At 55.3% G+C, this 24,549-nt stretch overlaps 3 protein-coding genes across 3 annotated transcripts; all 3 read right to left on the bottom strand.

Moving 5' to 3' along the window:
- Nucleotides 1-225: 225 nt before the first annotated feature.
- Nucleotides 226-4,339, bottom strand: LOC146758181 (uncharacterized). Its single transcript, XM_085517377.1, has 8 exons — nt 4,192-4,339; nt 3,974-4,035; nt 3,518-3,671; nt 3,068-3,324; nt 2,782-2,867; nt 2,163-2,287; nt 1,589-1,700; nt 226-1,388 (listed from the first exon to the last, which is right to left on the bottom strand). The coding sequence occupies exons 1-8, from the start codon at nt 4,292-4,294 to the stop codon at nt 653-655; spliced, it is 1,635 nt and encodes a 544-aa protein (XP_085373503.1). The 5' UTR covers nt 4,295-4,339; the 3' UTR covers nt 226-652.
- Nucleotides 4,340-4,713: 374 nt separating this feature from the next.
- Nucleotides 4,714-11,668, bottom strand: LOC146758180 (uncharacterized). The gene is made up of 9 exons (XM_085517270.1): nt 11,524-11,668; nt 10,618-11,221; nt 10,332-10,417; nt 9,713-9,837; nt 9,139-9,250; nt 8,389-8,938; nt 6,461-6,534; nt 5,854-6,136; nt 4,714-4,938 (listed from the first exon to the last, which is right to left on the bottom strand). The coding sequence occupies exons 2-9, from the start codon at nt 10,945-10,947 to the stop codon at nt 4,714-4,716; spliced, it is 1,785 nt and encodes a 594-aa protein (XP_085373396.1). The 5' UTR covers nt 10,948-11,221; nt 11,524-11,668.
- A 3,779-nt stretch (nt 11,669-15,447) lies between these two features.
- LOC146758179 (uncharacterized) lies at nt 15,448-23,452 on the bottom strand. The gene is made up of 5 exons (XM_085517374.1): nt 23,079-23,452; nt 16,682-22,064; nt 16,155-16,308; nt 15,744-15,961; nt 15,448-15,543 (listed from the first exon to the last, which is right to left on the bottom strand). The coding sequence occupies exons 2-5, from the start codon at nt 16,703-16,705 to the stop codon at nt 15,514-15,516; spliced, it is 426 nt and encodes a 141-aa protein (XP_085373500.1). The 5' UTR covers nt 16,706-22,064; nt 23,079-23,452; the 3' UTR covers nt 15,448-15,513.
- Nucleotides 23,453-24,549: the final 1,097 nt, after the last annotated feature.

Raw genomic sequence — 24,549 nt, 5'->3', positions numbered from 1 at the left:
GGCTTGGCTGAGTGCCTGTCTGAAAACAAACCTGCCAGGAACCAAACAAGGCAGAGGAGCCACGATGCCATGTGAGGTATCTGTATGCCTGCCTATGTATCTGCACAGCAGGCCCGGCTGCCCCTGCTTCCCCGCTTTGTGGGAGCTGGGGGGCTGTGACACGGCACAAATGGCAGTGCAGTCGGTAACTCGGGCTATATATATGTATACAGACACATGTGCATATTGTGTTTTGATTGTTTATTTGTATTTAGATGTTTATATTAAGTATGATGTGATGTAGAATAACAAGAGAATACAATATTATAAAGATATATAATTGATATAGATAGATAGATATAATAGATATAGATATATAGAGAGATTTATAATAATATAGGTATAGCAACAATGTTGCTATAGAATAGCAATATTACTAAGCCATGCCATTCTTTACCCCTTGCCTCGAACACTTCCAGCTATAGGGTTTTGCTCCTAAAGAGGCAAGGGGTCTTGGAAGAGTCCACACTCAGTCTCCTTGTTCCTTTGATTTTCTTCAAGGAGGTGGCATGCAGGAATGACACAAATGGGTCTCAATGGCACAAGTGGGACTCAGCAGCTGTTTTGCAGCCTCTAGTGGAGCTCTGACTGTCCTGGGCACAACACACCCACATCAGCGTGGGTAGGGTGTGCCCTTCCTGCGGAGTGGGGCTTTGGTATTTGGAGACTGACTCCTGGGAGACCCTGTTTCTTTCCTTATGGGTGGCAGAAATGCGGATGTGATGGCGGGGGACTCATGGCTGGTCTCGCCATGAGAAGCCGCTCCTGCCATCTCTTCAGCGGGAGACCCCGCTCCTTCCTTAATGGGTGGCAGCAACCCAGATCTGACAACAGAGGGCTCCTTGGGCAGGCTGGGATCTACGTGAGATGTTTCCGCTGCCACCTTTTCAGTGGGAGACCCTGTTTTTTCCGTTATGGGTGGCAGCAATCTAGATCTGCTGTGGGAGGACTGCTCGGGCAGGCAGGTCTCACCACAAGATGTTGCTGCTGCCATTTCCTTTGGTTGCTCCTGCGCTTTGCTGATCTTCTTAGCCCTTTTCCTGAGAAGTTTCACCGAGTCGCATGCCCGAAGCGCCAGCGTGGATGGTTTGCCTGGGGTCTCTGAGGATAGGCTGGACGCGGACCCAGAGGACGATGCTGGCTCTTGGCTGCACGAGGCCTTGGCTTCCTGCAGCTTGGGCAGCGCACCCTCACGCTGGGCTTCCTCTGCTCCTCCTTCTTCATCGAGGAACTTGATGCGTCTTGTTCGGCCCAGCCCTTCTCGGCTCTCTGTTCCCTCCAGGCCCTGCAGCTGGCAGCTCATTGGCTGCTCTGGGGCTTCAGGCACTGCCCGGATGGGTGGCAGAACACTGAAAGGACAGAGCGGGAGAGGTCCGCCTGAGTGGCTGAGATGTGGAGAGGGGCCAGCCCTGTGAACTGGGGGGATCCTGGCGTCCCCATCCCAGCACTCTCGGGCGCCCACAAACAAGCAGCGACCCTTTGGCGTTAGGGAATGGGCTCTCGTTGGGTCACCCCCACGCACATCCCAGCCCACAGCCTCCAGCCTCACCTGTTGGCAATGCTCTCCCTCCGCAGTCTGTTCTTTATCCTTCGCAACTGCTCTCCATCAACAGTTGCAGTGCTCAGGCGTCTAATATATGTTGGAGTGTTGTCAAATCTCACTGCAGTTGGGAAGGAAGAGGAGATTCACCGTCAAGCCTTTGGCTCGCTCACAAGCAGCACTCAGGCCTGTTCCCAGAACCCGCCCTGAAACCATCTCTGTCTCTACTCCCCCTCTCTGCAGTTCAGCTCTGTTTTGGGCTGCAGGAGGGACGCTGGCTTTGGGAAAGAGGAGCTGGCTGGTGACAAGAAGGTGGCAGGGTGACTTTTGAGGTCCCTGTCCTTCCACTGCGGGAGGGCAGGGCCTGAGATCCCCACATCCTCCTGCCATAGCCAGGGATGGGGGTACGTCACACACAGCACCTTCCTTTTGGACAGGCCAACCACAACCTAAGGGGAAAAGGCCGTGCTGAGCCAGCAGGAAGGTTTGATGCAAGTGAGAGCCCTGGGATGAAGGTCAGCAAGGGTCTGCCCACCACCAGTTGATTGCCCGTGCTGTGGAAAAGAGCTGGAAGCCACTTCACCTTTCTTGGCCCCAGTAAGAGGTGGCAAAGTCTCTTCTTTTGTTGACTTCTGTGACCCAGACAAGCTCCCGGAGGACTTGCGCTGTATCAGGGGCGGCAGTTTGGGGACCAACTCCATTTGGAACCTGTAAGCGAGGAGAAGGCAGTGAGCGGTGTGACGCAGTGCAACAGCAATCCTTGCTGCTCTCTCTGCTTGTCTGCTCACAGGCACGTTTTCATGCCGCATGAAGGCTTTCTAAAGCCGCTAGCACGGTCACTTGGGATAGGAGGAGGGGAAACAGTTTCAGGCAGAAAGAGGGAAGACTGGCTGGGATGGGAGGAAGAAGGTTTTAGCTGGAGGGTGGCGAGGCACTGGGATGTCTTGCCCAGAGAGGTGCTGGGTGCCTGGATAGGCATTCAAGGCCTGGCTGGACCAGCCTCAGAGCAACCTCATTTGGAGGCAGGTGTCCCTGTTGTCCGCAGGGCAGTGGGACCGGGTGCCCTTTTCGGGTTCCTTCCTGCTCCAATCGTTCTGTGATTCTCTGGCACATCCTCCTGGGCAGGACACTGACGGACACGAGGCACAAGCGCTACAGAATGAGAGCTGAGCAGCTGCATCAAGCAGCAGAAAAATACTCACTTGGGTAAGACGACAAGGCATTTTGAGAACACCAGGGAAGCCACTGGTTTCACACGGGACACCCCCATGTCCATCAGCGAGGGGGCCTGCAAGGGAGGAACAGGGAGGTTGTGGGATGTCCTGGTCATGGCTGAGGCACTGGGGACACGAGGAGCCCGAGGCAGGGAGAGCTGACAGCACCGCCGCACCTGCACAGCTCGAGCAGCTGCCCAGGTCCTGGTGAGCCGTGTGCGGGCTGAGTGAGGCTGATGGTACTGCCCAGGCTATGGAGAAACCTACGGCTCACCTTGCGAACGGCTCCCCTGAAGTTCTCTTTCCCCAACAGCTTCTCCAGGAAGTCATAATAGAACTTCATTTGGAAAGTCAGCCCGTCAATAAGGAGCACTCCGACATCCTTCAGGACCATGGCCACGTTCTCCCCATTCTGCAGGCAACTGGAGAGCAGCGACACCGTGCTTTGGATGCACGACTTCACTGTCTGCCAGCTCACAGAGGCGGCTGCAGCCACCTGGCTGCAGTGCAGGGGCTCCACCTTCCTTTCGACTGAGAAAATACCAGATACAGGGTTGATGATACGGTTGCTGTTCCACCTAGAACTGCTTCTAAGGGACATCATCCAGATTGGCCCCGCGTTTGGACAGGCTCCCCAGAAGGGGAGGTCTGCTTCTGAGAAGGGAGGCGGTGGCCCTGTTTGCCCTGTCCACGAAGCCAGCAAGGGTTTAATCCCCCCTCCTACCTGGCAGGGACCCCCTGCGGGCCTTGAGGTGGTGCATAGCTATGAGGTTGCTGGCCAGGTGAAACACGGGCCAGCACAGGGTCACAGTCCCGTCCTCCATCCTGATCTCCCTGGAGATGATGTCAAAGGTGCCGAAGGTGGGAATCCAGACCCCCTGCGAGTGGAGGAGGAAGAGAGGGAGGACGCGTTACGGGCTGGCTGGAGGAAGAGCTGGAGGTGGTCCTTTGCGGGGACAGATCTCAGGAGCCCCCTCCTGCTGTTCAGAGGCACAAGCCAGGGCAGCGGGGACGGCTTTGGGGCTGCACAGCCCTCTCCTTCCCCTCGCCCTCCCTCCCAAATGCAGCTCAGCAGGGAAACACGGGGTAAGCTTCCTGCTGTGTGTGCAGGGGAAGACTCAGAGGAAGTCCAGGCTGAGCCGGACAGGGTGAGGAGGAACCCGGCAGCCAACAAACGCACCTTGTGCACCAGGAGACTCTCGTGTACCAAGGCGGCCACCGCATCCCAGACGGCAACTCGCTCTGCAGATCAAAGGAAAAGCAGGTCACACTCTGCACCTGCCGCTTCCCGGCACCCCTCCCACTGCTGGGCAGGAGGGAGGTGGCAGATGTAAAGTGCCATCTCCATCCCAAGACTGGCTGCAGCACCGCTCCCGTGGTGGCTGCGGGCCCGTGTACCTTTGGTATTAGCGCATGTTTGTCCAGAGGCAAGGCCCGCCCTGGGGCCGTTCTCACTCATCCCGGGTTGCTCCTTCTCGGCACCGGCCATGCTGGAGCTCATCCTTCAGATGCGTCTGCTCTGTACCAGATGCTCCTTCAGGATGCAGGACCCTCCTCCGTGCTCTGCCTTCACCCCCCTCCAGGGTGGCCGTGTCACAAACGTCACCACGGCAACGTGGTGACATCATGGCCAGCTGCCCATTATGATGCTGGCACTGCTGCCTGCCCCGCCTGACAGTGCTGACCCATCTCTGCTTTCTCCCTCTCCTGGAGCTGTGAGTTGAGGGGTGACCCTGGGGCGAGGACGGGGCTGGGATGTGTGGCTGTTCTCTCAGTTCCATGGGCCTTGGGGACACCGCGGGGGCTGCTGTTGGGCTCCCTCCTGATATTGGTGGGCAATGGGCAGGGGAAGGAGGCAATGGGGGGCAGTTGGGGCTGAGCAGGCTACAGGACCGTGACTTGGCCACGTTGTTCTAGCGCTCACAATGGGCCCCTGCACCACAGGGCACTTGGGGGACGCTGGGTGTCTCCGCAGCCCTGAGGACCGGGCATCAGGGGCTGGGAATTAATTGATGGCATAGTCATGATGGCATTAATTGATGACTGTCTGTGGCCTGTTCCAGGGGACCTGGGCACTGTCACCTCCAGCCCTTCCCTTGCACTCCATGAAGCTGTGCAGAGGAACGGATCTGGAGGGGGCAGGCCCTATGGATGGCCCAGATTCATCATTAAGGTGGGACAGGGGCTGTGGCTTCTGTCCCCAGGGGACTCAACGTCCTGCCCTGGGTCTCTTGGCTGCTGCCAGACCTTCTCCTGCCCTGAGTCCCTGGGGACAAACCCTGCAGGGACAAGGCTCCTCCTTGCCAGTGCTGCCCTCTGACATCCTCTGGTGCCCAGTGAAGACCCTGATAATCAGTGACATCCCATGATGATCAATAAATCCCTCAGCAAAGCTACACGCTGCGTGTCTGTGTCCTTGTTCTCATGCTCAGCAGGGACAGCTGGGATCTGTCCTTGCCTGGCTGTGGCCACCTCAAAGTGCCGGGAGCCTTCCCCAGCTCCATGCCATGCACACCATGTCCTGCACCCCTGTGGCCTTCCCCACCCTGTCGCATCACCTGCTCCAAAGTCCTAAAGGATGGAGCTCCTCATGCTGCCAAGCAGCCCCAATAACCTCCCTCTGCTCTCTCTCAGCGCCTCCATACAGTTCCCCCAAACCTGTTACACTTTGATCCACCTCTGCATGGACACAGTGTGACCACGTCACCCTCCTTTTAGCCGCTCTCTTATTGCAGACACTTGGCCCTCCTTTGGGTCTGCTTTATGCCTCTTGTGTCAGAGCCCCAACCCCATTACCCAAAGTCCGCATATCCCCTCCCACAGACACCTCCAATCTCCCGATGACCAACGAAGCCCTCTGATGACCAGTGACACCCCTTCTCGATCACTGAAGCCTTCTGATGGTCAATGAACATCTCTGACAACCAGTGGAGCCCTCCGACAACCAACAAAGCCTTCAGATGACCACAGTCATTTCCTCTGGACACGCTCCAAGGTTGTGATGTCTTCCTTGCAGTGAGGGGCCCAAAAGTGGACACAGCACGGGAGGTGCGGCCTCACCAGAGATGAGTATAAGGGGACAATCACTGCCCCGCTCCTGCTGCCAATGCTGTTTCTGATACAAGCCAGGATGCTGTTGGCCTTCTTGGCCTGCTGGGCACACCAATGGCTCAAGTTCAGCCAAGCATCGATCACTGCCCCCAGGTCCAGGTCCTCTACGCAGCCTTCCAGCCACTCTGCCCCACACCTGAAGATTTGCCTGGGGATGATGTGGTCAAAGCGCAGGATCCGGCTCTTGGTCTTGTTGAACCTCATCCCAATGGGTTCAGCCCAGCCATCCAGCCTGTCCAGATCATTATGTGCTTACCACGGTGGAGGCAACCGCTGGGCGGCTTGAAACATATGCAGTATCCCATCATGCAGTACTGTCCTCTAAACACCATATTAGGTCTCAAGAAAAAATTCTTGTGGCTACGTGGCACCCCAGAAAGAACTGAGTCAGATAATGGGGCTCTGATGACCAGTGCTGCCCTCTGGTGCCCAGTGAAGAAATATCTAGATCACTTATCAGGATGGCAATTGATTGGCAATTGCAACGGCAACGGCAGGTCCCCTTCAAGCAGGAGAGCATGCAGAAAGCAGCGTTGCAACTTTTAGGCCCAGTTACTCCAAGCTGATCACTTTCTCCCCCAGTTCCTCATTGGCTGAGTACTTCAGGATCACAATCTCCCCGAAAAAGACCTAGGGGTCCTGATAGATGAGAAACTTAACATGAGCCAGCAGTGCGCTCTGGCAGCCCGAAAAGCAAATGGGATCCTGGGCTCCATCAGGAGAGGGGTGGTCAGCAGGGATAGGGAGGTGATCGTCCCTCTCTACTCTGCTCTTGTGAGGCCCCATCTGGAGTACTGTGTCCAGGTGTGGAGCCCTCAGTACAAAAAAGATATGGAGATTTTGGAAAGGGTCCAGAGGAGGGCCACAAAGATGATCAGGGGGCTGGAGCACCTCCCCTATGAGGACAGGCTGAGGGAGTTGGGTTTGTTCAGCCTGGAGAAGAGAAGGTTGCGGGGTGACCTCATTGCAGCCTTTCAGTACCTGAAGGGAACTTACTCCCAGGAGGGGAGTAAACTCTTCGAAAGGGCTGATAATAGCAGGACTAGGGGAAATGGTTTTAAGTTGAAGGAGGGAAGATTTAGGTTGGATGTTAGGGGAAAGTTCTTTACTAGAAGGGTGGTTAGGTCCTGGAACAGGCTGCCCAGTGAGGTTGTGGATGCCCCGTCCTTGGAGGTGTTCAAGACCAGGTTGGACAGGGCCCTGGGCAACCTGATCTAGTAAATGTGTATGTTTGGTGGCCCTGCTAGGCAGGGGGGTTGGAACTACATGATCCTTGAGGTCCCTTCCAACCCGGGTGATTCTGTGATTCTGTGATCATGGAATGCATTTGGATCAGTGATGCGTTTGGAATCATGGAATCCTAAAATTGCTCAGGTTGGGGAAGAGCTTCGAGGTCCTGCAGTCCAACTGCAGCCCAACCACGGAACCAATGCAGTCTCTCCAGCTGCATCTGCAGCACCTTTCTCCTCTCCAGCAGATCAGCACTCCCTCCCAGCTCGGTGCTGTCTGTGAACTTACTGAGGGCGCACTCAATGCCCTGGCCGAGATCCCTGATCAAGGCGTTCATTAGGAGCGTCCCCAGTGCCGAGCCCTGGGGACACCACTTGTGACCGGCTGCCAGATGTAAAGGCTGCTCTGGGTGTAGAGGCTTGGCTGAGTGCCTGTCTGAAAACAAACCTGCCAGGAACCAAACAAGGCAGAGGAGCCACGATGCCATGTGAGGTATCTGTATGCCTGCCTATGTATCTGCACAGCAGGCCCGGCTGCCCCTGCTTCCCCGCTTTGTGGGAGCTGGGGGGCTGTGACACGGCACAAATGGCAGTGCAGTCGGTAACTCGGGCTATATATATGTATACAGACACATGTGCATATTGTGTTTTGATTGTTTATTTGTATTTAGATGTTTATATTAAGTATGATGTGATGTAGAATAACAAGAGAATACAATATTATAAAGATATATAATTGATATAGATAGATAGATATAATAGATATAGATATATAGAGAGATTTATAATAATATAGGTATAGCAACAATGTTGCTATAGAATAGCAATATTACTAAGCCATGCCATTCTTTACCCCTTGCCTCGAACACTTCCAGCTATAGGGTTTTGCTCCTAAAGAGGCAAGGGGTCTTGGAAGAGTCCACACTCAGTCTCCTTGTTCCTTTGATTTTCTTCAAGGAGGTGGCATGCAGGAATGACACAAATGGGTCTCAATGGCACAAGTGGGACTCAGCAGCTGTTTTGCAGCCTCTAGTGGAGCTCTGACTGTCCTGGGCACAACACACCCACATCAGCGTGGGTAGGGTGTGCCCTTCCTGCGGAGTGGGGCTTTGGTATTTGGAGACTGACTCCTGGGAGACCCTGTTTCTTTCCTTATGGGTGGCAGAAATGCGGATGTGATGGCGGGGGACTCATGGCTGGTCTCGCCATGAGAAGCCGCTCCTGCCATCTCTTCAGCGGGAGACCCCGCTCCTGCCTTAATGGGTGGCAGCAACCCAGATCTGACAACAGAGGGCTCCTTGGGCAGGCTGGGATCTACGTGAGATGTTTCCGCTGCCACCTTTTCAGTGGGAGACCCTGTTTTTTCCGTTATGGGTGGCAGCAATCTAGGTCTGCTGTGGGAGGACTGCTCGGGCAGGCAGGTCTCACCACAAGATGTTGCTGCTGCCATTTCCTTTGGTTGCTCCTGCGCTTTGCTGATCTTCTTAGCCCTTTTCCTGAGAAGTTTCACCGAGTCGCATGCCCGAAGCGCCAGCGTGGATGGTTTGCCTGGGGTCTCTGAGGATAGGCTGGACGCGGACCCAGAGGACGATGCTGGCTCTTGGCTGCACGAGGCCTTGGCTTCCTGCAGCTTGGGCAGCGCACCCTCACGCTGGGCTTCCTCTGCTCCTCCTTCTTCATCGAGGAACTTGATGCGTCTTGTTCGGCCCAGCCCTTCTCGGCTCTCTGTTCCCTCCAGGCCCTGCAGCTGGCAGCTCATTGGCTGCTCTGGGGCTTCAGGCACTGCCCGGATGGGTGGCAGAACACTGAAAGGACAGAGCGGGAGAGGTCCGCCTGAGTGGCTGAGATGTGGAGAGGGGCCAGCCCTGTGAACTGGGGGGATCCTGGCGTCCCCATCCCAGCACTCTCGGGCGCCCACAAACAAGCAGCGACCCTTTGGCGTTAGGGAATGGGCTCTCGTTGGGTCACCCCCACGCACATCCCAGCCCACAGCCTCCAGCCTCACCTGTTGGCAATGCTCTCCCTCCGCAGTCTGTTCTTTATCCTTCGCAACTGCTCTCCATCAACAGTTGCAGTGCTCAGGCGTCTAATATATGTTGGAGTGTTGTCAAATCTCACTGCAGTTGGGAAGGAAGAGGAGATTCACCGTCAAGCCTTTGGCTCGCTCACATGCAGCACTCAGGCCTGTTCCCAGAACCCGCCCTGAAACCATCTCTGTCTCTACTCCCCCTCTCTGCAGTTCAGCTCTGTTTTGGGCTGCAGGAGGGACGCTGGCTTTGGGAAAGAGGAGCTGGCTGGTGACAAGAAGGTGGCAGGGTGACTTTTGAGGTCCCTGTCCTTCCACTGCGGGAGGGCAGGGCCTGAGATCCCCACATCCTCCTGCCATAGCCAGGGATGGGGGTACGTCACACCCAGCACCTTCCTTTTGGACAGGCCAACCACAACCTAAGGGGAAAAGGCCGTGCTGAGCCAGCAGGAAGGTTTGATGCAAGTGAGAGCCCTGGGATGAAGGTCAGCAAGGGTCTGCCCACCACCAGTTGATTGCCCGTGCTGTGGAAAGGAGCTGGAAGCCACTTCACCTTTCTTGGCCCCAGTAAGAGGTGGCAAAGTCTCTTCTTTTGTTGACTTCTGTGACCCAGACAAGCTCCCGGAGGACTTGCGCTGTATCAGGGGCGGCAGTTTGGGGACCAACTCCATTTGGAACCTGTAAGCGAGGAGAAGGCAGTGAGCGGTGTGACGCAGTGCAACAGCAATCCTTGCTGCTCTCTCTGCTTGTCTGCTCACAGGCACGTTTTCATGCCGCATGAAGGCTTTCTAAAGCCGCTAGCACGGTCACTTGGGATAGGAGGAGGGGAAACAGTTTCAGGCAGAAAGAGGGAAGACTGGCTGGGATGGGAGGAAGAAGGTTTTAGCTGGAGGGTGGCGAGGCACTGGGATGTCTTGCCCAGAGAGGTGCTGGGTGCCTGGATAGGCATTCAAGGCCTGGCTGGACCAGCCTCAGAGCAACCTCATTTGGAGGCAGGTGTCCCTGTTGTCCGCAGGGCAGTGGGACCGGGTGCCCTTTTCGGGTTCCTTCCTGCTCCAATCGTTCTGTGATTCTCTGGCACATCCTCCTGGGCAGGACACTGACGGACACGAGGCACAAGCGCTACAGAATGAGAGCTGAGCAGCTGCATCAAGCAGCAGAAAAATACTCACTTGGGTAAGACGACAAGGCATTTTGAGAACACCAGGGAAGCCACTGGTTTCACACGGGACACCCCCATGTCCATCAGCGAGGGGGCCTGCAAGGGAGGAACAGGGAGGTTGTGGGATGTCCTGGTCATGGCTGAGGCACTGGGGACACGAGGAGCCCGAGGCAGGGAGAGCTGACAGCACCGCCACACCTGCACAGCTCGAGCAGCTGCCCAGGTCCTGGTGAGCCGTGTGCGGGCTGAGTGAGGCTGATGGTACTGCCCAGGCTATGGAGAAACCTACGGCTCACCTTGCGAACGGCTCCCCTGAAGTTCTCTTTCCCCAACAGCTTCTCCAGGAAGTCATAATAGAACTTCATTTGGAAAGTCAGCCCGTCAATAAGGAGCACTCCGACATCCTTCAGGACCATGGCCACGTTCTCCCCATTCTGCAGGCAACTGGAGAGCAGCGACACCGTGCTTTGGATGCACGACTTCACTGTCTGCCAGCTCACAGAGGCGGCTGCAGCCACCTGGCTGCAGTGCAGGGGCTCCACCTTCCTTTCGACTGAGAAAATACCAGATACAGGGTTGATGATACGGTTGCTGTTCCACCTAGAACTGCTTCTAAGGGACATCATCCAGATTGGCCCCGCGTTTGGACAGGCTCCCCAGAAGGGGAGGTCTGCTTCTGAGAAGGGAGGCGGTGGCCCTGTTTGCCCTGTCCACGAAGCCAGCAAGGGTTTAATCCCCCCTCCTACCTGGCAGGGACCCCCTGCGGGCCTTGAGGTGGTGCATAGCTATGAGGTTGCTGGCCAGGTGAAACACGGGCCAGCACAGGGTCACAGTCCCGTCCTCCATCCTGATCTCCCTGGAGATGATGTCAAAGGTGCCGAAGGTGGGAATCCAGACCCCCTGCGAGTGGAGGAGGAAGAGAGGGAGGACACGTTACGGGCTGGCTGGAGGAAGAGCTGGAGGTGGTCCTTTGCGGGGACAGATCTCAGGAGCCCCCTCCTGCTGTTCAGAGGCACAAGCCAGGGCAGCGGGGACGGCTTTGGGGCTGCACAGCCCTCTCCTTCCCCTCGCCCTCCCTCCCAAATGCAGCTCAGCAGGGAAACACGGGGTAAGCTTCCTGCTGTGTGTGCAGGGGAAGACTCAGAGGAAGTCCAGGCTGAGCCGGACAGGGCGAGGAGGAACCCGGCAGCCAACAAACGCACCTTGTGCACCAGGAGACTCTCGTGTACCAAGGCGGCCACCGCATCCCAGACGGCAACTCGCTCTGCAGATCAAAGGAAAAGCAGGTCACACTCTGCACCTGCCGCTTCCCGGCACCCCTCCCACTGCTGGGCAGGAGGGAGGTGGCAGATGTAAAGTGCCATCTCCATCCCAAGACTGGCTGCAGCACCGCTCCCGTGGTGGCTGCGGGCCCGTGTACCTTTGGTATTAGCGCATGTTTGTCCAGAGGCAAGGCCCACCCTGGGGCCGTTCTCACTCATCCCGGGTTGCTCCTTCTCGGCACCGGCCATGCTGGAGCTCATCCTTCAGATGCGTCTGCTCTGTACCAGATGCTCCTTCAGGATGCAGGACCCTCCTCCGTGCTCTGCCTTCACCCCCCTCCAGGGTGGCCGTGTCACAAACGTCACCACGGCAACGTGGTGACATCATGGCCAGCTGCCCATTATGATGCTGGCACTGCTGCCTGCCCCGCCTGACAGTGCTGACCCATCTCTGCTTTCTCCCTCTCCTGGAGCTGTGAGTTGAGGGGTGACCCTGGGGCGAGGACGGGGCTGGGATGTGTGGCTGTTCTCTCAGTTCCATGGGCCTTGGGGACACCGCGGGGGCTGCTGTTGGGCTCCCTCCTGATATTGGTGGGCAATGGGCAGGGGAAGGAGGCAATGGGGGGCAGTTGGGGCTGAGCAGGCTACAGGACCGTGACTTGGCCACGTTGTTCTAGCGCTCACAATGGGCCCCTGCACCACAGGGCACTTGGGGGACGCTGGGTGTCTCCGCAGCCCTGAGGACCGGGCATCAGGGGCTGGGAATTAATTGATGGCATAGTCATGATGGCATTAATTGATGACTGTCTGTGGCCTGTTCCAGGGGACCTGGGCACTGTCACCTCCAGCCCTTCCCTTGCACTCCATGAAGCTGTGCAGAGGAACGGATCTGGAGGGGGCAGGCCCTATGGATGGCCCAGATTCATCATTAAGGTGGGACAGGGGCTGTGGCTTCTGTCCCCAGGGGACTCAACGTCCTGCCCTGGGTCTCTTGGCTGCTGCCAGTCCTTCTCCTGCCCTGAGTCCCTGGGGACAAACCCTGCAGGGACAAGGCTCCTCCTTGCCAGTGCTGCCCTCTGACATCCTCTGGTGCCCAGTGAAGACCCTGATAATCAGTGACATCCCATGATGATCAATAAATCCCTCAGCAAAGCTACACGCTGCGTGTCTGTGTCCTTGTTCTCATGCTCAGCAGGGACAGCTGGGATCTGTCCTTGCCTGGCTGTGGCCACCTCAAAGTGCCGGGAGCCTTCCCCAGCTCCATGCCATGCACACCATGTCCTGCACCCCTGTGGCCTTCCCCACCCTGTCGCATCACCTGCTCCAAAGTCCTAAAGGATGGAGCTCCTCATGCTGCCAAGCAGCCCCAATAACCTCCCTCTGCTCTCTCTCAGCGCCTCCATACAGTTCCTCCCAAACCTGTTACACTTTGATCCACTTCTGCATGGACACAGTGTGACCACGTCACCCTCCTTTTAGCCGCTCTCTTATTGCAGACACTTGGCCCTCCTTTGGGTCTGCTTTATGCCTCTTGTGTCAGAGCCCCAACCCCATTACCCAAAGTCCGCATATCCCCTCCCACAGACACCTCCAATCTCCCGATGACCAACGAAGCCCTCTGATGACCAGTGACACCCCTTCTCGATTACTGAAGCCTTCTGATGGTCAATGAACATCTCTGACAACCAGTGGAGCCCTCTGACAACCAACAAAGCCTTCAGATGACCACAGTCATTTCCTCTGGACACGCTCCAAGGTTGTGATGTCTTCCTTGCAGTGAGGGGCCCAAAAGTGGACACAGCACGGGAGGTGCGGCCTCATCAGAGATGAGTATAAGGGGACAATCACTGCCCCGCTCCTGCTGCCAATGCTGTTTCTGATACAAGCCAGGATGCTGTTGGCCTTCTTGGCCTGCTGGGCACACCAATGGCTCAAGTTCAGCCAAGCATCGATCACTGCCCCCAGGTCCAGGTCCTCTACGCAGCCTTCCAGCCACTCTGCCCCACACCTGAAGATTTGCCTGGGGATGATGTGGTCAAAGCGCAGGATCCGGCTCTTGGTCTTGTTGAACCTCATCCCAATGGGTTCAGCCCAGCCATCCAGCCTGTCCCGATCATTATGTGCTTACCACGGTGGAGGCAACCGCTGGGCGGCTTGAAACATATGCAGTATCCCATCATGCAGTACTGTCCTCTAAACACCATATTAGGTCTCAAGAAAAAATTCTTGTGGCTACGTGGCACCCCAGAAAGAACTGAGTCAGATAATGGGGCTCTGATGACCAGTGCTGCCCTCTGGTGCCCAGTGAAGAAATATCTAGATCACTTATCAGGATGGCAATTGATTGGCAATTGCAACGGCAGGTCCCCTTCAAGCAGGAGAGCATGCAGAAAGCAGCGTTGCAACTTTTAGGCCCAGTTACTCCAAGCTGATCACTTTCTCCCCCAGTTCCTCATTGGCTGAGTACTTCAGGTTCACAATCTCCCCGACTCTGCACTAAACATACTGGATCCCCTTCCCTTCCCTTCCCCATAGCACATTGCAAAGGAAGACCTCCAAGGCCAAAATCCAGCCTGCCAGGTGCCCTGCCAGGCCAAAAAGCAGTGTGCCAATCCAGGGGCTTGGAAAGCAGAACAAGGGAGAAGTTAGGAATAGCGTAGGCGTAGGCTTGGGGTTGGGCTTGGGCTTAGGCGGGATGTTCGATGTGTACCGTAAGGGAATTTGATTCTAGGGCAGTGCAGTCAGTAACTCTGGCTATATATATGTATACAGACACACGTGCATATTGTGTTTTGATTATTGTTTATTTGTATTTAGATGTTTATATTAGCTATGATGTAGTGCTGTAGAATAGAAAGAGAATACAACATTATATAGTTAATATAGATATATAATAGATATAGATATAGATAGATATAATAGATACAGATATATAGATTTATAATAATATAGGTATAGCAATAATGTTGCTATAGAATAGCAATATTACTAAGCCATGCCATTCTTTACCCCTTGCCTCGAACACTTCCAGCTATAGGGTTTTGCTCCTAAAGAGGCAAGAGGTCTTGGAAGAGTCCACACTCAGTCTCCTTGTTCCTTTGATTTTCTTCAAGGAGGTGGCATGCAGGAATGACACAAATGGGTCTCAATGGAATAAGTGGGACTCAGCAGCTGTTTTGCAGCCTCTAGTGGAGCTCTGACTGTCCTGGGCACAACACACCCACATCAGCGTGGGAATGTGTGCCCTTCCTGCGGAGTGGGGCTGTGGTATTTGGAGTCTGACTCCTGGGAGACCCTGTTTCTTTCCTTATGGGTGGCAGAAATGCGGATGTGATGGCGGGGGACTCATGGCTGGTCTCGCCATGAGAAGCCGCTCCTGCCATCTCTTCAGCGGGAGACCCCGCTCCTTCCTTAATGGGTGGCAGCAACCCAGATCTGACAACAGAGGGCTCCTTGGGCAGGCTGGGATCTACGTGAGATGTTTCTGCTGCCGCCTTTTCAGTGGGAGACCCTGTTTTTTCCGTTATGGGTGGCAGCAATCTAGATCTGCTGTGGGAGGACTGCTCGGGCAGGCAGGTCTCACCACAAGATGTTGCTGCTGCCATTTCCTTTGGTTGCTCCTGCGCTTCGCTGATCTTCTTAGCCCTCTGCCTGAGAAGTTTCACTGACTCGAATGCCCAAAGCGCCAGCATGGATGGTTTGCCTGGGATCTCCGTGGATAGGCTGGACGTGGACCCAGAGGACGATGCTGGCTCTTGGCTGCATGAGGCCTTGGCTTCCTGCAGCTCGGGCAGCGCACCCTCACGCTGGGCTTCCTCTGGTCCTCCTTCTTCATCGAGGAACTTGATGCATCTTGTTCGGCCCAGCTCTTCTCGGCTCTCTGTTCCCTCCAGGCCCTGCAGCTGGCAGCTCATTGGCTGCTCTGGGGCTTCAGGCACTGCCCGGATGGGTGGCAGAACACTGAAAGGACAGAGCAGGAGAGGTCCACCTGAGTGGCTGAGATGTGGAGAGGGGCCAGCCCTGTGAACTGGGGGGATCCTGCCGTCCCCATCCCAGCACTCTCAGATGCCCACAAACAAGCAGCGACACTTTAGCGTTAGGGAATGGGCTCTCGTTCGGTCACCCCCACGCACATCTCAGCCCACAGCCTCCAGCCTCACCTGTTGGCAATGCTGTGAATAGAACTTCATTTGGAACGTCAGCCCGTCAATGAGGAGCACTCCGACGTCCTTCAGGACCATGGCCACGTTCTCCCCATTTTGCAGGCGGCCGGAGAGCAGCAACACCGTGCTTTGGATGCACGACTGCGCTGTCTGCCAGCTCACAAAAGCAGCTGTAGCTACCTGGCTGTACTTCAGGTGCTCCACCTTCCTGGGGGCTGAGAAAATACCAGATACAGGGTTGATGATACGGTTGCTGTTCCACCTAGAACTGCTTCTAAGGGACATCATCCAGAACGGCCCCGCGTTTGGACAGGCTCCCCAGAAGGGGAGGTCTGCTTCTGAGAAGGGAGGCGGTGGCCCTGTTTGCCCTGTCCACGAAGCCAGCAGAGATTTAATCCCCCCTCCTACCTGGCAGGGACCCCCTGCGGGCCTTGAGGTGGTGCATAGCTATGAGGTTGCTGGCCAGGTGAAACACGGGCCAGCACAGAGTCACTGTCCTGTCCTCAGTACCGATGTCCTTGGAGATGGTGTCAAAGGAGCCAAAGGTGGGAATCCAGACCCCCTGCGAGTGGAAGAGAAAGGAAAGGCGGAAGCATTACGGGCTGGGATGAAGGCTCATCATCTTCCTCACTAAGCCTTGTCATCTTCCTTGCTGTAAACTTTCAACCCTGCAGGAGGGGCACCCTCCAAAATGGTTCCAGCTGCCCTGTGGACATCTAATCACTCCACTGTTCTCGGGCTTTTCCACCCTTATCTTTATGGCCTTCATCCCCCTTGTTTTTCCACACTCACTGTCTGCACTCCCCATTCTTCTAACAACTTTGACAGAAACCATCTTTCCACTCCCCTGTCCCAGTTTCTGTGACACTTTCTTTCTCTCCCTCACTGTGGGGCCCTTCTATCACCCTTCAGTTCCCCCCTTTTCTTTCACCTACCAGGACTTCCACCTGCTGGATCATTTGATTCTTTCTTGATGTGTTCTGAAATAAGCCCCGCTCTCCACCTTTTCTCTTAGCTCACGCCTCTCCCATACCTCGTATTCCCTTATGGCATCCTGGCACAGACACAAAGAGCACCACCTTCCCACACAAGTCGAACACAAGAGTAGCAAGGTGATGCAAACTAAGAAAAGCTGTTTGAACCATCCTAAAATTGGCAACTAGTAATTTATCCCATAGTCCAGAGAAAGCCATTCCCCAATCAGTGTTATGCCTGCCTACTTCACGTTGCAATACAACTTTGGATAAAGGGGATACCTCCTCTTGGACTGCCCACAGGGCACCTGCATTCTCAGGCATTTCTCAAGCTGCAGAGACGCTCACTATAGCCCTTCACAGCGGTGCTACTTTTAAGACCACGATAAGAGCTCTCACAAAGCTATGGCATCCCATATTACACCTTACCAATGGCTTATTCACCCTTCTTAGCCCACCTTGCATTTTTATACTGGCTCCACATAGTCCTCACTATGCCAGGTGGGAGTTTGAGCTCTCCCATCTCCCCACAGCCACCCAAAGCCTTTACCCGAACAACACTTGCTCATTCTATTACTTCCGTTTTGATACTCATGCCCATTAATCAGAGTCTTATTACTTCCCTTCATAGCGGCCACTGTTTAATATGGCACCTGCCCCTCAGTAAATGGACTCCCTTTGACCGCTTTTATATCTGTACTGAGCAGATGAATTTAGTCACAGGATCCCAGATCACGGTGCTTCCGTCCCTGCCTTTGGTAATCGTGTACAGACCCAGCAATCAAGGAAGTATTATGTTTTTGGAAAGCTACTAATTACACTGCAAAGCAAATTAGTGACCGACTCGTCATTTCTTTATGTTTAACTTTCCATGGAGCACTTTCCTTGACAGACCAAGTAGTTCCTCAGCATCTTGGAATCATCTCCTGTCAAAATACTTTAATGACTGCACGTGCCTGAACAGTTCTACAAGGGAAGCCTCCGGCCACTAAAAAAGGTACCAACATACAGCGATACCCCCCTTTTCTTGGTAGCTCTGAGAACTCAATTTGCCACTGTTGCCCTGGAAGGTACCCTTTCCCATTAGGCCCACTTGTGCCCTGTTCCTGGCACTGGGATCGTACTTTGTAGAGTCCATTTGCCCAGTGTATCCCCTTACCTTCCCTTATAACCAGTGTCCATAAAATACTAAGGGGCAGAAGAATGCGACCATCTGGGCATGCACCCACCTTTCAGCTTGCTCTCTTCCCTTTTAAATCATTAATTGCACTCCTGTCCTCTTTAGAATATTTTACAGGTTTTGACTCAGGTTCAGAGATTTTAAGTTTACCGTCTGGAACTGAAACCTTCTTCAACTGCCTGTTCTGCCACCTGACCCATCATCTTATTCCCTATTTCCTGTACAGTGTTGCCTTTCTGATGTCCTTTACAGCGTATAATAACCATTGGTAGATTTACATCATACTGTTTTCCTTGTGTGTGAGCAATCCTTGCCATTTTCAGATGGCACTATGAGCGTGTGGCACCCCAAAGACATAATTAGCATCGGTCGATATAATTAAGGCTCTTGTCAAGGCAGTTATTCCAGCCTTCTGAGGGGAAGTCCCCACAGCTGATGGTAGTGCTTCCATTACCTGCTCAGTAACAGTTACTGCATATCCTGCCTTGCAGCCTCCTTGTCTCACAAAACTGCAGCTGTCGGGAAACCAGGAACTTCTGCATCTTCTAAGGGTTCATCCTTCAGGTCCGACGGACCGGCAGCAACGTGCAGCTTCAGTTGTTTCAAAGCAGTCACGTAATACTGATTCTCCATGAGGTCTGCTAAGGAAAGATACTGGGTTGACAATATTAGGAACAATTATTTCTTTGGGGTGAGAGCCAATGTCCCGCTTTGCCTCCAATACAGTCAACAATGTAGGAGATATTAAAACCGGGATCCTTTGGCCCAGTGTAGATTTATGGGCTTTTTGAATATCGAGCATCAGAGCAGCCACCGCCCTCAGGCACCATGGCCATCCCGTACTCATTTCATCAGGCTGTCTGGAGTCCGTAGCCGTGTATCCATAGTCAGCACCCTCCTGCCATTCCTGGGAACGTATGGAGTTCCTTGGCAGTCTGTGGCGCAGAGGTTTGGCAAATGGTTTCTTTCCTGGCAGTCCTTACTGTGGGAACACAAGAAGGACTGCACGGAGCAGCAGCTGCGGAGCAAGATAAACAGCACAAGAACCAAGGACACCTCGAGGAGAAGAAAGAATGGATGGCGGCTCTGGTTGGATAAGAGCCCACATGAATGGTTGCAGAATGTTGGTGCAATGTTCCGTTGGCGTGTAGGGGTGAATGAGAAAGCCAGAAAAAGAAAACTTGTGAAGGTACAGAAGTGATGTGAGGGGGATCTGCTGGGATGGGGGGAAGCCACACGGGGTGGTGGGGCAGTGAAAGGATGCCTACGGGAAGGCTAAGGGGCACTCTGGGGAAGCTGTGGGGCAGAGCCACACCTAGGAGCTGCCTTTACCCAACACAGTGCTGGTGCTGGAACTGCTGCTGGCCACGGGCCGTGGGCAGTGATGGGGCTGTTCCAGGGCTGCACTAGGATGGCTCTGGGGGCTGCTGTGGGGCAGCAGGTGATGAATCTGTCCTGCACACGGGACTCCCCCATAGCCCCTTAGACTTCCATCTTGCCCCCAGGATGTGGGCGAGATGAGGGTCTAGGGCATATAGAGAGTGCTGTTCTACAGCAACCCCAGAGCCACTCTACAGTACCCCCTGAATGACCCAGGAACAGACCCAGCACTGTCCACAGCCTCATCTGGGCTTATGGGGTTATGGGTCATGTGGAGCCTTGGGGTCACGTGGAGTTATATGGGGTTATGGGGTCATGTGTGGTGATAGATCAGGGCTCCACCTTTGGGCCACAGGGAACCCCAATTTCCTCTCAGGAAGAACTCAATACATGCACTCCAACACTGACCCACATCCCCCATTCTCACCCCAAACCACTCTCTACATGCCCCCGGGCCCCCTACGCCACATCTGTGCCCTACACCTTTTCCAGCACTGCATTCCCCTCCTGCAGCAGCCCCTCCTGTCCCAGCACCGTGCTGCTGGATGGGATCTGGAAGGATACGGGGGTGAAGAGGGGCCCCAGCAGGGCTCTGGGAGTCCTTGAATGGTGATGGGGGTCCTGTCAGGCTAGCAATGGGGAAGGCGTACTGGGTCTGAGGAAGTCCTGGAAGGGTTCTGGGGCTCTGTGGGGGTTGCGGGGTGGCTACAGGTTCTTGGATGGGAAATACTGACGGGTATTGGGGCATTCAGGGAATTATGGGCGGGCTGTCGTGGGAAAGAAAGGGCAACCTTCTGGAAAGCAAGGGGCAGCCACGGGGATGGAAGGAACACCTACTGCAATGCAATGGTAATCTGGGCCGAGGCCAGGGGATAGCCAGCGGAAGAACAGGAAACATAGCTGAGTTCTTCTTCTTTCAAATCACAGAGTCAGAGAACCACAGAATGACCCAGGTTGGAAGGGGCATCAAAGATCATGAAGCTCCAACCCCCCTGCCTGGCAGGGCCACCAAACTTCCATGTTTACTAGACCAGGTTACCCAGGGCCCCATCCAGTCTGGCCTTGGACACCTCCAGGGATGGGGCATCCACAATGTCCCTGGGCAGCCTGTTCCAAGACCTCACCACTCTCCTAGTAAAGAAATCCCTATCTTCTACTTAACAGCTTTGCTGCAAAACTGCCAGAGGAGCTGTAGTCCCACCACCCGTCTCCTGCCTGTGTCAGAAAGAGCTGCACATCAGCCGGGTGCAATTGCCATTCAAAAGCCAGCTCCATCATTGCACTCACATCACCATCCCCTTCAGCATCTGGAACAGACACAGACAGCCAGGCCCTTGTACAGGAACCATTCCTACACAGCCAGGGAAGTCCTTCGCTGTCTTAAGATGCGAGCATCAGAGGAAGAGCTTAAAAGCCTTCAAAACAGGCTACCATGGCACCAACTGTGGAAGCTCAACACACCTTCTTAAGAAGCAGCAAGAGGAACAAATGCACCTGGCTGCTGGAGAGGGCTGTGCTGCATCTCCTGCTGCCACCCTTGGCTTGTCATCGTGCTGCCCAAACTCAGCACGCTCTGAAGGGCCGCAGACTTGCAGGAAAGAACAGAGAGCAAAGAGCTCTGCCTGCATTCCCTGTCAGCACCCAGAGATGAGCCGTACAGCCCTTGCTCTCAGCACACACACCTCCTCTCTCTTACCAGCTGCTTGCATTCCTGCACAGCGCTGCTCAAAGCCCTCCTCCAGTTCTCCCTTCACAACACAATACGCAGCCTCTCCCCAGCCACGAGCTCTGGGCTGTTTGATGCCTGTGCCATCAGCGGGACCTGCAGAACAAACCTTGGGCTTCAGAGCTTGGAGGAGACAAGCGCTCTGTCTAGGAACATCCACCATCCAAAGCACTTTAAAGAAGCAGCTTCTTGAAAGCCCTGGATCTCTGTGACACATCAGGAGATGCTGAACTCAACCCGCAGCCCTCTCCACAACGGAAGGGCTCTTCACAACCAGCTGGAGGGGGAGCAAAGACCGTCTCAAGATCTCCAGTCCAACTTCAAGGCCATCAGCCTTCTTGGGCTGTAGCTGTCCAGACCCTGAGGTTGGAGGGCACTTGACCTCCAGTTCCTCTTGGCCTCTGCTCATCTAGACTCCCTCTTTCTTGGCCTCCATGCCTCAGTTTGGCCTCAGGACTACTAAGCTGCAAGGCCTCTTGGCCAGGCTCTTAGCCTCTCTCCAGGCTATTTTACCTGAAGGCCTCTAAGCCTCCTGGGCAACCTCTAGGCCTTCAGGCCTCCCTCTATGCTTCCAGAGCAGCTTGCAGGCATCTGTGCCTCCAGACGTGTTCTCCATCACCCCTCTAAGCCTTCCTTTGTGCCTTAAATACTCATGGACTCGTGGTCTCTTTATTGGCCTCCCTCTGTGCATCAGGCCCCCAAAACCTCAGTGCTTCCAGTCCAGCCCATTGGTACCTCGGCTCAGCTGGTGCTGCTGCAGGCAGTGCTTCCCGTGCCTGCCCAGCCTGCAGCCAGCACACAACCTTAGCGGCCGCCTGCTGCTCACATACAAGCACAAGTGCTGCTGGAGAATCAGAGCAAAGCACAGCCTGAATCACTGCTACCTTGCACTATGGAATGGCTGAGATGCACCACGGCCTCACCTGCTGCCTTCTTGGAAGGGGAGGTTCAGCAGCTCCACTCGTCAGCAAGTCCTCCAGAAACCTCCTTCTTTCTTCCTGAGCAGGAGACTGGACGCTGAAACCTTCTCCAAAGCCATTATTAAACAGTACCTGGACCTGAAGCCCCAGAAGAAAACACAGTTCAGATCCAAGACCACAAAACTGTCATATTCTAATCCAATACAATTCCAATTCTGATTCAAACTTCAGAGCTAGCATTTCACCCACTCTGCTATGGAAGGGGGAAGGGAGGGGCAAAGGGAATGGGGAAGCGAGGGAGAGCCTTCTTGACCCCACATGCCCCTACAACCCACCCTATAGCCCCATACATCCCCTATAGCCCTGTATCCCACTAGAATCTTCTTACTGCCCACCCACAGCCCCCTAGAGACACGTATCCCCCATAATCCTCCTATAGCCTACCCAGAGCACCCTACAGGCCCCACTTAGAACCTTAGAGCTCCCCCACAGCCCTACAGAGCACCCCAGCCCCCCAGCTCCCTACAGCCCCATGATCCCCTGTAGCCCCCCAAAGCACAGAATCAGCCCTGGACCCCCTCCACAGTCCCCTATATCCTCCCCAGAGCCCCCGCTGTCCCATAGCCTCCTATACCACTTCATTAGTTCCACACAACTTTCTAGAACCCCATAGCCCCCCTGTGGCCACTAGGAAGCTCCCCATAGTCCCATATACACCTACATCTACCCCTGAAGCCCCCCTAGCACCCTACAGCCCCAGATCCTCCTCTATAAGCCCCGCACAGCCCTATATCCCTCTTCAGCATCCTCAGTGCTCCCTATAGCCCCAGATCTCTCCTGACAGCCCCCTCACACCTTTCTATATTCCCACAACAGCTACCTACATCCCCATATCCCCCTACAGCCACCGGCAGACCACACATTCCCCTCACACCTACCCATTTCCTCATATCCCTTGGTATCCCCACACAGCCCACTACAACCCCATATCCCCCACTATTCACCTATATATCCATCCCACTGCCCCCCACAGCCCCACATTACCCTACACTCTCCCTACAGCCCCATATTACCCCATAGTCCTCCCACAGCCTCCTAAACTCCCCCAGTGCCCCCACTCCTCCCTCACTGCCCCCTACACCCACAGCCCACCTCAGCCCCGGGGGGCACCGGGAGCAGCGCTGGACGCCTCGGGGGGGGGGCACCGCCCGGATGCGGGCAGCAGCGCTGCGGCCGTTAAGGCCCCGAGTCCTTCAACCGCTCCAAATCCCCGCATCCCACGCCGGAGGGGAGGGCAGGGCAGGGCAGGGCGGGCCGCTTCGGGCCGCGCACGGTTCCTCGCCCTGGCCCGGACCCGACCTCCCGCACACCTCCGGCGCCGCCGTCCTCAGCACCGCTCCCGTCGTGCCGCGGTTCCGTCTCGGTGCTGCCCGGACAGCTCCGGCGCGCAGCGGCTGCAGCGGCGCTGCCGTGAAGGGCGGCCCTGGCTGCGGCAGCGGCTTCAGCCGAATGAAGTAACAGCCAGGCGGCCCCGAGCCACAAGATGACGGCTGCTCCCGCGCGCGGAGCCTCAGCCAATCGGAGCCGGCGGCACTGCCGCTGACCAATGAGACAGCGATACTCGTCGGCGCTGCCGCTGACCAATGAGAAGGTGGGGGCGGAACGGAGCTGACGCTGGCCAATGGGAGGCCGGGGGCGGGTCGGAGTTGCCGCTGACCAATGAGAGGCCGGGGGCAGGTCGAAACTGCCGCTGGCCAATCAGAGACCGGCGGCGGGGTGGGGCGGGGGCGGGGCTTGGGATGCGTTCTGTTTTTACCGTGGACGGGATGTGGGATTGGGATCGGGATAAGGAATGAGGGATTGGGATGGACAGGTGGGAGATGGATTAGAGATGAGGGACTTGGAATTGGGATTGGGGCATTGGAAGTGGGATTTGGCTGTGAGGTTTGGGATTGGGATGTGGGCTGTGGGGATATGGATGTGCGATGGATACGGGATGGGATATCGGAAATGGAATATATATGGGCTGGGCTGTAGATATGGGATGGACTTGGGCTGCTCTTCAAGGATGCCCTCCTGGAAGCACAAGAGGTCTCCATTCCCCTGAATAAGAAAGTGGGCAGGCAAGGTGGGAAACCGCCATGGCTCAGCAAGAATCTGCTGAGAGAACTGAGGGCGAAGAAAGGGGTGTACAAGCTCTGGAAACAAGGCTGTGTCACCTGGGAAGAATACAGGGATGCCGTCCGAACTTGCAGACGTGGGATCAGGAAAGCCAAGGCGCAGGCAGAACTGAACTTGGCAAGGGACGTGAAAAACAATAAGAAAACCTCCTTCAGGTACATTGGCCATAAGAGACAGGCCAAAACGGGCGTACCTACTTTGGTAAGTTTAAAAGGAGAACTGGCTTCAACAGATGAAGAGAAGGCTGAGGTGCTGAATGAGTTCTTCACCTCGGTCTTCACTGGTGGCCAGGATTCTAGTCTTTTTCACGTCCCTAAGCCCTGCATCCCCAAACCTCTATGTGGGGACCAAGGAGGTAAATCCCTCCCCACTGTAAGGGTAGAGCAAGTCCGAGAGTGCCTCCTTAGACTGAATGAGTACAAGTCTATGGGGCCAGATGGCG

The sequence above is a fragment of the Coturnix japonica genome, chromosome 16 (genome assembly GCF_054131305.1).
Source record: "Coturnix japonica strain WE chromosome 16, WE-NBRP24, whole genome shotgun sequence".
Lineage (NCBI taxonomy): Eukaryota > Metazoa > Chordata > Aves > Galliformes > Phasianidae > Coturnix > Coturnix japonica.
The sequence above is the reverse complement of the archived record's forward strand: the minus strand, read 5'-3'. Positions and strand labels throughout refer to the sequence as shown.

Coding starts and splice junctions, on each gene's coding strand:
- LOC146758181 (XM_085517377.1), bottom strand. CDS start 4,294: ATGAGCTCCAGCATGGCCGGTGCCGAGAAGGAGCAACCCGGGATGAGT. Junction 3,325..3,517: donor CCGCAGGGGGTCCCTGCCAG/GTAGGAGGGGGG, acceptor GTATTTTCTCAG/TCGAAAGGAAGGTGGAGCCC. Junction 1,701..2,162: donor TCTTACTGGGGCCAAGAAAG/GTGAAGTGGCTT, acceptor TCCCAACTGCAG/TGAGATTTGACAACACTCCA.
- LOC146758180 (XM_085517270.1), bottom strand. CDS start 10,947: ATGATGTCCCTTAGAAGCAGTTCTAGGTGGAACAGCAACCGTATCATC. Junction 9,838..10,331: donor TGCCTTGTCGTCTTACCCAA/GTGAGTATTTTT, acceptor CCTCGCTTACAG/GTTCCAAATGGAGTTGGTCC. Junction 4,939..5,853: donor TCCCCTTATACTCATCTCTG/GTGAGGCCGCAC, acceptor GGCCATCCATAG/GGCCTGCCCCCTCCAGATCC.
- LOC146758179 (XM_085517374.1), bottom strand. CDS start 16,705: ATGATCCAGCAGGTGGAAGTCCTG. Junction 16,309..16,681: donor TCCAGCAGGTGGAAGTCCTG/GTAGGTGAAAGA, acceptor TTCCACTCGCAG/GGGGTCTGGATTCCCACCTT. Junction 15,962..16,154: donor CCGCAGGGGGTCCCTGCCAG/GTAGGAGGGGGG, acceptor GTATTTTCTCAG/CCCCCAGGAAGGTGGAGCAC.